The following is a 12,130-nucleotide window of genomic DNA, read 5'->3' on the forward strand; positions in this document are numbered from 1 at the left end:
TGAGGTGGAATAATGTCATTGCCTATTGATTTGAAATATCTAGCTAATGGTCAAGCTTGATATTAAATACCAAGTGTGTAGTGGTCCGGAGATTGAAAGACACCTTTTCCATTACTCCTTAGCTTGACCCTTGCGACACAACCAAGGGAGTAGGAGGGCAAGTGATGACGAGGGATTCTAATCTTAGGAAAAAGTACTAAAATACCCTTTTTGCTAGAGCCCCTAAAGTGACATGTGGCCAAGATCACCTTGGGCCTGGGCTAAGACCAATGGGCACCATGAGTTGTAAATCTAAAGCCCAAATGTAACCTAGGGAATATGGAGCCCAAGTGAAAGAAATGGCCTAAAAAACTAGATTTGGACTCAAATTTGGACTTGAGCCCACACCATGATCATGGCCATCCATCTCGTTTATATCCAATCACTCATGTGGCACGATCAAGGCCTTTCATTGGTTCCATAATGCACCTATATAAAGGCGTGAATTCTAAGAGTTAGGTATCTCATTAATTACATAATTATTGCATTATTATTACATCACTCAATCTCGAGCCTTATAACTGACTTGATCGTTAGAAGAGATACTGAGGGATTGAGCCCAGTCTTCCTTTTGTAGTTCAAGTAGGTCCCAAATAAAGTTGAAGTTGAGAATGGCTAGAACACCTCAAGGCCAAGAAAAACTAATCACATGCATATCTTTTGGATGAATCAAGTGGTAATCGACTCTAAGACATTGTCATAAATATTTCATACACTTTCTCTCTTGTTTAATTAAGGCTAAATTATCAAAAACAAAATATACAATATTTTTAAAAATAATAAAAAAATCTAGAAAATCATGTTTTTCTTCCCATCTTATATAGTTTTTTATTTCACTACAATTTTGCAAAACCCATTTCACATTTAATATCTCTATCTCATTTTTATTATCAATCGTTAGCCACTTTTCCTGGTTGTCTCTTCTATTGTTGTCGTCCTCTAGTCAACCACTCTTTTATCATCATCCTCCTCTCTCTCTCTCTCTCTCTCTCTCTCTCTCTCCTCACACACCTACATATGTGTCCACACTGTCAAGATCTAGAGTTAGCAACCCTAATCTAGGGACATCAAACCTAAATCTAGATTCTGTGCTCCCAGATTTGGAGTTACTGAATTCGAATCCCCCGCCTCTCTCTCTCTCTCTCTCTCTCTCTCTCTATATATATATATATATATATTTGTGAATAAAAAAGAGTGGACAAAATGAAGATAATATTACATATACACACATGCGCATTCAACAAACATCAAAGTGAAACAAAAAGTTTGCATCATTAATTGAGAACAAGTTCTCATAGCATTTACTTTTATAAAATATCAAAAAATATATATTTTTAATTTATAGTATAAAGTTGAAAACTAAAAAATATTTTCGAAGTAGCTAGAACTTATTGTCCTACAATACATAGTTTATGCCCCAGCTTCCTAGTTTCAGCACCATGTCTAGGCCTACACAGATATAGTTTTGCAGCCATTGTTCTGAAACTGCTTCAGGCAAAGCTTCAGGAAGATGGGCTTGTGTTCGTCTTCTTCATTGGTTGGCACGTTTCCTAGTAGCTGCAACTTCTGATTGCCGGTCACTTCTCAAAAAAGCTACGGTGTCTGTTTGCAGCCATTGTTTTGGTCTTTTGCCTCTTCAATTTTCATCTCAAACCTCTTCTCCTGCTTGTGGTGCACAGGTCACAACAGCGTCTGCCACCGTGAGGAGGATCTTGTCCTCTCCGATCAAGTCTGCAAAGCTGGATGCGTGCAGCTTGTCGATCACCGCTCGTCCAGGATTCGCCAGAACAAGCTATACAACAACAGCAGGAGAGGACTCGTGTTAAGGCAATGCGCATTGCAGGAGCATGCTATAGCATAAGTTGTCAATAGAGTTACATGTACATATCTCATCCCTCAACATACAGATTTTTCCGTGGTATACTTAACCTGAACATCTCTCTTTTGGAGGCTCCTATACAGCTCTTCTAGGGCGTGGATGCCACTGGTGTCGATATCGGTGACAGCTGGAATCAACACACATCATGATGTAAGTACTGCTTTTAAATGGCAAAGGCATATAAACAAGAAGATGCTGGGAAATAGGGACACAGGGTTCTGAGGTCCAAGTACTAACGCGACATCTCAACAATCAAAAATTGGATTTTAGGTAGACATGATGCTTTCAATTGCTCTTCCTCGTCAGTCAGCCATCTCAATATCCTGATCATGGAAGCGAACCGTTAGACTTGAGCTCTTAGAACAGTAACTGAATTAGGAAAACCGAAATCTCCATCTTTATTTGTTAAAATTTGAAGCAGCTGAAGTCTTCTCAATTATGACATCATAACATAAATTTTATGCATGATACTGGTACCTAATTACTTAATCTTGATTCTCCCTTCTAATTTTCTATTTCAGGGTAATTCTCTGAAACATGCTGGGTATGCAATGTATGCTTGGCTTGTTTTCTCTTGATAAGGTTGACAAGAGAAGAGGGCATGCCTCGGTAACAACAGTAAAGTTGCTCCTTCGTGAATGAAAAGTCATGGGTTTGAGTTCTTAAAACAAATTCTTCGTAGAAAAGCAAGGAGAAGGCTGCATACAAATACAATCCACCCCCTACCTTTCCCTGATATAGTTGGAGTTTGAAAAGTAGATTGCAGAATCAACTCTCACAATCAAAACACCAGGGACCTTAGTTGCTTCAGGATATTGCTGGATGTTCCGGTAAACATTTGTCCTTGGAATCCTTCCAAGAATTGCTGTTCGTGGCCTCGTAACTTGTAGGAGGATTTTAGCAAAGGATATCGAGACCTGTCATGACAAGGATCACATATTCAGTTAGGTGAAACACCTTTTGGTACACAAAAAGAGTTCACAGTGATTGATATCTCGATCTCCTTACTGCAATTAAGAGCCCCGTCTCAACAGAGGCAAAAACAACACCAAAAAACGCTCCCATGCAAGCAATGAAGTCAAATTTATCGATCTTCCATATTAGAATTGCCGCCTCAAAGTCAATTAGCCCGATTACTGCCGATATAATGATGGAAGAAAGAATGGCATTTGGGGTGTACTTAAAAAGAGGAGTGAGGAATTCCAAAGTTAGGAATACAACAATGGACATTATGATATTTGAAACAGCAGTTTGGCAGCCAGCCATGTAATTTACAGCTGAGCGAGAGAAGGAACCTGCAAACACCACAATCATCTTAGCCTCGTTTACAAGCATTCTCCAGTGTCTAACCTCTGAAACTATTCTATACCATATTATTATTCTATGTTTATTTTGATCTGAAATACCAAAACTATGATTTTGACAGACCTTTCCAATAGCAAAGCAAAACTAAATAGTTTTGTTCTGATATTTCCACCTTTGAATAACTCAATAGTTGCATGACTGTGATATCAAAATTATCTATTAATTTTTTGTTACACGAGAAACATTTGAGGTTTAAATGACAACTACATGAAAGCTCCAGATTGAACATTTATCGTTGACCAGATGTACGAGTTTGTTTCTGTGATTTCTACCTACCTGTTGTGACATAGCAGGAAGTAATTGATCCAACAACATTCATTACTCCGAGTGCAACCATTTCTTTGTTTCCATCAAGCTGATAATCCTTCATGGAAGCAAATGTTCTTCCAATTGCTACAGCTTCCTGCTCCCAACCAAACAGAAAAAAAGTTAAGAAAACAAGAGGAACAGGTTAAATTTTCTTCATAACAAGATAAAAGCATATCCAGCTCACCGTTAATGCTATCATGCCGGCCACAACACCAATCCTAAAGCCTTTTAGGAGATTGTCTCCGGTGAAATATATTTTATCAATAGATGGAGGATTGATTCCTTTGTCTATATGCCTCACCTGTACACATCAATACAAGAATCAAATTTCCATCTTTTTCCTTATGAAAAGGAACAGGATTTGAAGGTCTCTATACTGGGAAGGAAGGAAAGAAAGAAAAAAAAAAGAAAAGAAATATATACTTACTATTTGAACTCCTTGCTTCTCTGCATGAGTGACATACACAAAAAAGGTTGATAAGACCACAGAGATAAGCGGAGCGATAGCAGATACCCAGAAAAGTTTTTTGTTCTTCTTCCCCTGCTCTCCAAATCAAATGAGATTCAAGAAATACCTTTTTACCCTACAAAATTTAATATATATATTTATAACTGAAATAATTTGGGAGCTCTTACAATGTACTTGGCAAATAGGAGGAAAGCCAAAAAGGATGATCCAATGACTATAGTCTGCCAGTTCCACTGCAAACAAATTTCAACAAATTAGTGAAAACAAAGTCCATTGCCGTAAGGTACTAGCAGTGGCAATCAAGAGAATGCCACGAAGATAACAGGGTACTTCCCTGGGATCAAGGAACTTACACCATGATTGGCCGAACCAAAAACTGAGTGCAATACAGAAACAATATCTGTTTTCTTTGTGAATTTCTTGATGCCAAGGAAACCTTTTAGTTGCTGTAGAGCAATGGTAATGGCAGCTCCACCCATAAAACCAACAACAGCAGCATGAGATAGGAAGTCAATTAAGAAACCCAATCTGTTCCCATAGCCAAAACAAGATCATTATATGATAGAACTAGATGGAAACAAGAACTTAAAAACAATGGCGTTTGACATTTGAAAAGGTATGTAGGGGAGGTGAGTCTTTGTCACCTTAGAAAACCAAGAGTTGCTTGGGTGATGCCAGCGAAAAATGTAGCTGTAAATGCAAGCCGCAGGTATTCAGCAGCGTTTTCACTAGAATCTATCTCATTCTGAAGCATGGTCCCCAAAAGAAGGGACACCACAGCCACCGGTCCTATAGCTATATCTCGCGAACTACCCATAAAGGAATATACCAGAGGGGGAACAAAGCTGGAGTCTGTAAACAGTTTCAGGGAAAATCAGGAAGAAGGCAATTGAAGGTCTCCAAAACTCACCAAAAAGTAAATCAAAAGGCTATAGCAAGGCAAGCAGTTTGTTTAAGTACTAGGAACTTACACAGTCCATACTGGGGCTCCAAATTTGCAAGCTTTGCATACCCAATATCCTGTTTACAGGTTAAAAGAATAGTTAGAACTGCTCAAATGTAGAAGGAAAGAAGGCCAATTTGGCCCTTGACCTTTTTGATTTTGGTCAATTTAATCCCTGAACTTTTTTTGCATGTTAGGATCAAAGTGAACCAAAACTAGCATTTCAAGGGTAAAATGAACTATTTCAAAAAGTTCAGGGGTTAACTGACCAAAATCAAAAACTTAAGGGGCTAATTTTGCCTTTTTCCAATACAAGAATACTAGGCTTTCTACCATCTTATCTACCTGAGGAATGCAGAGACTTGCAATGGTTAATCCGGCAATAAGATCCCCTCTAAATTTTGAGAAATTGTAATTTCGGACCCATCGAAGAATGGGGAATATGGCTTGCAAGCCAAGAATGAATTTCCGAGACTTGGGTTGATCCTTGAAGTGACGTAGAGGATCATCTGCGAAGAAAGTCTCTTTCACAGTGGTCTTGAACTCATTGAAAAGGTTTTGCTTCGGGGGAAGTCCCACCTTGTGAATGTATGGAAAATTCTGCACCTGATGTTGTGATGATGACAAGCTCCTAATGTCCATTTCTTTTGTGTCATCGGAGTGATGAGCCATTGAAAGGAACACTTAGATTAGCCTGAGATGCAGATAAAACAAACAACTGGTTCTGATTATAAGGACAAAAAGAATGCAAGCGCATGCACACGTGCACGTAATGTGAATCCTAGTTACGAGACAGCACATTCTTATTTCCTAAATCAAAAGGCGGATATACAAACTCTACAAAGTCTATTGGCAATGTTCAAATAAGTAAAATCACATCCCTATAGAAAGGCCCGGTCATACTATCCCTTCAGGAAGCCGCAATTAGCATTTCCTTTCGGAAAAGCCTGATTACAATTGGAATCAGTAAATAGAAAAAACATATAGTTATGGGCAATGAAGGTTAGGAAAATTAAGGCTAACCCTGAAAGATGAACGATGGCAAGCTACTCGGGAATGCAACAATCCCTGAAGACAGGGTTATACTGGGAAGCTCTTATATAATTTTAGAGTCACAGATCAAACTACCCAAGCTGGAATAGGGGCTCAAAACTGCAACTAAGGTATGAATGTGGACTTCTTCCTTGTAACATACATAGTTGACCTTGTGGACGGTTCACAAATGTTGATTTAATTAACTGGCACATGGATTATTCAATAAGCAGCAACTGGTGTCAAGTAGGTCAACTCTTTTCCAATTGTGCTTTTGGAGTAATAAGTAGTGTTTGAAGAGAACTTAATGGCAGGTAGAAATGAAGGACACATGTAAAGCAACCTTTTGCCACCTATTTCTTAATTTGCTGAGATCTCCTTCGTATAACTACAACAAAGTGTTCATAAGAGACTTGCCATGGGGATGTATGTACCTCAATAGTTCTAAACCAATAAAGCAGAAAAAGTGGGGAGGAACTTCTGTCCATCAATACAGGCCATTAGAAAGAGCATATTTTCAGCTCGCATCGAGAATGAGAGTAGGTTAAATTGCCTTTTGCATAAAATCAGGCTTTACAATGAAAACCCGATTAACAAATAACTAAAAGAATCATACGAAAAACTGAAGCAGCAGCATAAATTAATTACTAAGCAGATAGATTATAATAAAGCCAAAAAGGAATTAGAAGATCCAATAAAATAATGGATCAGAAAGTCCAACATATCGTTTCGAGAATTTAAGAGCCACATTGACTCCATCAATAGAATAAAAAATTCCAATTGTTAGTCAGCTGAATGCTAACACATTATAAACTCTGTTCTGCCCACATAATTCCAATGAAAGAAAACAGACAATCTAAATCAAAGCATAGAGAAAACAATAACGCAATAGCTTAAATATCTAACTACCCAGAAACAGTACAAATAGCAACAAAAACAAAAAAGTACCCAGAAACAGTAGAAATAGCAGTCAACAACATCAATCAAAACCATGAAACCTCTCCACAAATGGGTTCTTCACACATTCATGTCCTTTTTGAAAAATCCCAAAAAGTAGAGTTCACAACCCACTTCTTTCTTGACCCTCTTGAATGCCATTGACAGTGGATGGAAAAGTAAAACCCTAGAACAAAAGAGTCCTTTTCCAAGATTCTATTACGCTTTTGAAAAGTATATATGCATGTAGAGTTGTGCACCCATAAGTTGCTGGACAAAAAACAGAGAAAAACCCAATCTGATGACACACCTGATGGTTCTGGAGTTTCTTGAATAAAAAAATAATACAAAAGAAAGCAGGTCTCTCCAGGTTCAATGTACAAGGCAAATTGGCGATGGTTTCATGATGGAAATAAGGGCTCCAGGTTCAATGTACAAGGAAAATTGGCGATGGTTTCATGATGGAAATAAGGGCGGGCGGGCGGGCGGGGGGGGGGGGGGGGGGGGGGGTGGGGGGGCGCATGATAGGAAAAAGGCTATTCCTGAATGGGGTTGGGGTACCTAACGTTGTGTTTGGCTGCCGAGAAAATGGTGAGAGGGGGAAAATGGGAAGAAGGGACAGCCACCAGGAGAGGTTTACACAATTCTAGGATCTGACTCGCAGACACGGGGAACCGAGTGTTTGTGGGCCCGGGTGCGGCGAATTGTTGGCGGATTGGAAGTCAGCGAAGTGGGGTCCACACGTGAGAGTTGGGCGAGAAAAGACGCCGTTCGTCGGTGGTGTTTCTTTGGATGGCGATGGATGGACTGCAGGCAGCCACAGATTATATAAAACAGGGAAATCTCTTATTGAATTTGTTTAATTTTAGACATTTGGGGAATTGGGCACAGTGTATATGTCTCGTTGCGCATTTTGCATACGAAAAGTGTTCAGGTTCCAAACCACCATAAATAACTACCAATTCATCAGAGAATTCAAAAAGAATAATATTATTTATTTATATTACAGATTAATTTTAATTTAATTAATATTTTTTATTAAAAATTAAAAATATATAGGTATTTATGTTTACATCTGCACCTCCTTGTTTTTCTAATAAAAAAATATTAATTAGATTCAAATTTATTTTTAATCTAGATAAATAGTATTACTCTTATAAAAATGTTTTTTTTAATTTTTAATTTTATTTTTCTATAAAATTATTAATTTCAGTCTTCGTAAAAAATTTAAAAGCATCTTCAAATATTAGAAGTATAAAAATTAATTTTTAATTTAAAAAGTTAGCAGAGAGAGAATTTTTTCTTTTTATATGACTAAAAAGGTCACTTGACCAACTTAATTCCCTTTAGGACTAAATTTGGACACTGTTGAACCTCAATATGTAATTAATATTATTAAAATTATCGTTCTTATATGATTTTTTGTCACTCATGTCCTCGATTTTGACAAAAGAAGTAAATTATTAATGGAGACTGTCTTACTACATAAGACAAAAAATCAAACCCACAATCTATTAATGTGAATTCTAATTTATCATAATCTAACCACTTGACATGTGTCCTAAAGATATATAATTAACATTTTTCGTCACTCAAAGATTGTCTTGTACTTGCAGCCAATTCTTTCTTCACTATATAGGGATACAACATTTTTAATCTACCCACCTCCTCCAACTTAATTGGACGTGTATTCACCTCTTCATTCCTTTTTTCTTTATATGTACACAGTGTTAATTTAGATGTATTATTATACTATTTGACTTTAGATTTCTTGTAACAGTTTGAATAATTATACTTTTTTTTTTTGGCCTATTAACTAGAAAAAATCAAATCTTATCGTACATTTGTGATTTTATTCAAAACTTTCAATTTTGACAAGAACTTGATTAGAAAAATTAGGTGCAATTTTAGCCCATAATCGAAATTGAATGAAGGGGCGTGTGGCTTTGCCCAGGTGGCAAGCCACATAGCAATTTTAGTGGGCCCAACGTTGACTAGCCTTTAAAACAAATGAATTAAAAATAAGTAGGTTAACCGCAGTTAACCCATTTGAGTTATAAAGCATTGGTTTAGCTCAATTGGGCCCTAAGTGAACCAGACCAAATTGAAACCCTAATTGGAGTTGTGAAAGAGGAGACACAAAGAGGAAGACGCCTAGGGGGAAAACTGGAAAATGAAGACGCAAAGAGGAATAGGAGGTCGAGGATGACGTCAAAGAAGAAACAATCGAACGATGAAGAAAGTAATCAAATGACGAAGAGGACGTGGCGAAGGAAAAAAATCGAGGGTTTTGAGGTCCTCATCATACTAGAGCTCCCATACAACACAATGACGAAATGGAGTCGGAAATAAAGCAACATTCGATTTCCCAGCAAAACAAAAGGGTAAGTGGTCCTTCTGCCTTAGTATGGCATGTGTTGTTGTACTTTTGTACATTAGTTTTAATGATGAAAAACATATATTGGTTTAATCCCTAAGTCATGTGTCAAGTGTGTGGTTTTCAATATATATCAATTTCAATATCATGTATCACTTTGTGAAAATGAAAACCCTGTTTTTGGCTAAGTCTGGAAAGTTAGCATCTTATAAAGAAATATATAAGAAAGAGTTTTCTTTTTAGAAAACTATTTCCCAGTAATTTGATATCTAACATTCATTAGTGCTAAAACGATTTTTAATGAATTTTTCATTAAATAGAAAGTATATATTTTGGAGGTGGTATTATTGCTAAAACTTGAGTTTGTACTAAAATCCAAAATCTACTTTCTTATTTATTTGAATTTTGATTTTCTAAGTATTTTTATTGAATCCAAATAGGGGGGACTTCGTTATTTACATTTATGTATTAAAATAAATAGAGGTAAAATATAAATAAAAAAAAATGTGGACATTTACTTAAACTAAAGAAATGTAAATAACCTATGATGTATACATGCTATGGATTGTGCTTTCAAGCAAATGTTTCTAAAACTCTGTCATGTTTCTATGCATGTTTCGAAACCCCTTTGAAAAGGTTTTCAAAGTTTTCAATGTATGCTATTTCGAAACATCTATGCAATGTATGTGTTTTCAATTCAGGTTTTGAACTATGTTTTGAATCCTCCATATCATGTTTCGAAATCTCATTTCTAGAGAGGTATGTTTCGAAACCTATATGCATCATGTTTCAAAACCTCATTTTCAGAGAGGTATGTTTCAAAACCTATCATGTCATGTTTTGAAACCTATGACATCCTGTCAGCAAATCATTTGAAAACCGAGATGCATTTGTTTTGCAATTTTTTTTTTATCAAAATTATTTGTTTAATACATTCTCCATGCTATAAGATTCAAATTCAAATTTGAATGTGAGTGCTTTCTCAAAGTGGGAATAGTTTTTGTCTCCCACTCAATGATGTCTCTAAGTGCAAGTATAGCTGGAAATGCTGTATGTTTCGAAACATGAGAAGTATGTTTCGAAACCTATGTGTAAAATTGTGATTTTTTGAAACCTATTATGTATATTTCGAAACCTACTTTTTTGTCTTGTCTCTAACGGCTATAAAACGGCCAGATTTCTATCTTTTGGTATAAATAGTAGGTATTTGAAGACAATAAGAGATTGACAGAGAGACAACAAGCAAGAACAAGTTAGCACACACTAGAGACACACACACAAGCACAAATGATCTAAATCCGTTTGACAAGCATTCAACGAAGATCCATTCATTCATAAATGTGCATTGTGATGTGAAAAAGGAGAAGTAAGTGCAAACAATGAGTATCATCCTCCAGCTCTCCTCACCTCAAGTTAAGAGATTTATACAACCATGTGGTAAGACATTTATTGCTCTTTGGGTTGTAAAGATAAAACGTTATTTATCTTGTTTAAAGTTGTAAGGTTTGAGTTTAGCCTAAAACTCATTTAATGTAAAGGTTTGAGTTGAGCCTAAAACTCATTGTGTCAAAGGTTCGAGTTTAGCCTTAAAACTCACTTGGTGTAAGGTTTGAGTTGAGCCTAAAACTCACTTAGTGCTAGGTTTGAGTTGAGCCCGTAAAAACTCACATTGTAAGGTTTTGAAGTGAACCGTGGTAAAACCCTTGTTGTGGTGATCACTAGTAAAAGTGATTGGGATTGCAAATCCTTCAAGTGGGTAAGCTTGAAGGTAGTGGAGTAGGCGGGTGCCGAACCACTATATATCTTGTGTGCAAAGTGTTCTTTAGATTTCATGTATCACTATTGCCTATTGCACATGCTTGCATAAGTCTTGTTATCAAAGTCTAAAATAGTTTTCTTGAGAATAAGTTTATAGATATACATAGAAAACATATCTTTCATATACAAACATTTTTGGTATACTCTTATTTATGTATATCATTTTTACCAAAGATCATTAGTTTGAAATACAAGTCAAAAGATTTTGAACCAAGCAAAACAATAAAGTAGATTTCGAAACATACATTTCATATTTCGAAACTAGTTATAACAGTAAGGTATATTTCGAAACACATATAGTAGGTTTCAAAACCTACTTAACAGAAAGGTTTATTTCGAAACATATAACTTATATTTCGAAACCTAGTATTCTACCAACAATCAAAGTTTTAAATTATCGAAAATCTACCTAATCCCAATTCACCTCTTGGGATATATTTGCCATTATTAGGAACCAACAGCATGAATTTTTTTATTTCATTTATAGTCATGACTTTGATATAATTGATCAATGTGTTTGATTGAAAGCATCTTTCAATCTATGTAGAAATAGTATTGCTCTTGTTTGTTTACTTCCTATCGAAACAATTAATACTTTCGTATAACTCTTGTATATTTTCACTGATATGCATTAGGGTTTTAAAGTTGGGGAAACAATTATTAGGGTATAATTGATTGAGGAATATGACCATAATAATTGGGGAAACAATAATTAGGGTTTCATTGAAATGCATTAAGTTGTTATTTAAACTAAAATGAATTTAATTAGGTTTTTGATTAAGTTATATTGAATTTAATTATAATGCACTTGTATGTTTTCATCATTATGCATAAGAGTTTCACTAATTGAGAATTATGGCCACAATATTTGGGAAAACAATAATTAGGGTTTCAATGATATGCATTAGGGGGTTATTGAAATTAGGAGATTTATTTAAGTATGATATTTTCTTTAAGTAAAAT

At 35.9% G+C, this 12,130-nt stretch overlaps 1 protein-coding gene across 6 annotated transcripts in view; it reads right to left on the bottom strand.

Moving 5' to 3' along the window:
- Window positions 1-1,286: 1,286 nt before the first annotated feature.
- The window catches only part of LOC127800280 (sulfate transporter 1.3-like), a 29,990-nt gene continuing 19,146 nt past the window's right edge, over window positions 1,287-12,130 (bottom strand). For 2 of the 6 annotated variants that reach the window (XM_052334802.1, XM_052334804.1), the window contains exons 2-14: window positions 5,350-5,698; window positions 5,033-5,081; window positions 4,706-4,913; window positions 4,415-4,589; window positions 4,229-4,294; window positions 4,020-4,133; window positions 3,777-3,893; window positions 3,560-3,686; window positions 2,927-3,213; window positions 2,645-2,835; window positions 2,156-2,241; window positions 1,969-2,045; window positions 1,287-1,831 (exon numbers count right to left, since the gene is read on the bottom strand). In XM_052334802.1, coding sequence (XP_052190762.1) covers window positions 1,688-1,831; window positions 1,969-2,045; window positions 2,156-2,241; window positions 2,645-2,835; window positions 2,927-3,213; window positions 3,560-3,686; window positions 3,777-3,893; window positions 4,020-4,133; window positions 4,229-4,294; window positions 4,415-4,589; window positions 4,706-4,913; window positions 5,033-5,081; window positions 5,350-5,676 — 1,968 coding nt within the window. In that variant the 5' untranslated portion in view covers window positions 5,677-5,698 and the 3' untranslated portion in view covers window positions 1,287-1,687. Of the gene's footprint in view, window positions 1,832-1,968; window positions 2,046-2,150; window positions 2,242-2,644; window positions 2,836-2,926; window positions 3,214-3,559; window positions 3,687-3,776; window positions 3,894-4,019; window positions 4,134-4,228; window positions 4,295-4,414; window positions 4,590-4,705; window positions 4,914-5,032; window positions 5,082-5,349; window positions 5,699-6,027; window positions 6,168-6,984; window positions 7,195-7,282; window positions 7,451-12,130 lie in introns of those variants that run through there. The other 4 variants (XM_052334801.1, XM_052334803.1, XM_052334800.1 and 1 more) reach the window with 4 other exon arrangements.

This window comes from Diospyros lotus, chromosome 4 (genome assembly GCF_014633365.1).
Source record: "Diospyros lotus cultivar Yz01 chromosome 4, ASM1463336v1, whole genome shotgun sequence".
NCBI classification, from domain to species: domain Eukaryota; kingdom Viridiplantae; phylum Streptophyta; class Magnoliopsida; order Ericales; family Ebenaceae; genus Diospyros; species Diospyros lotus.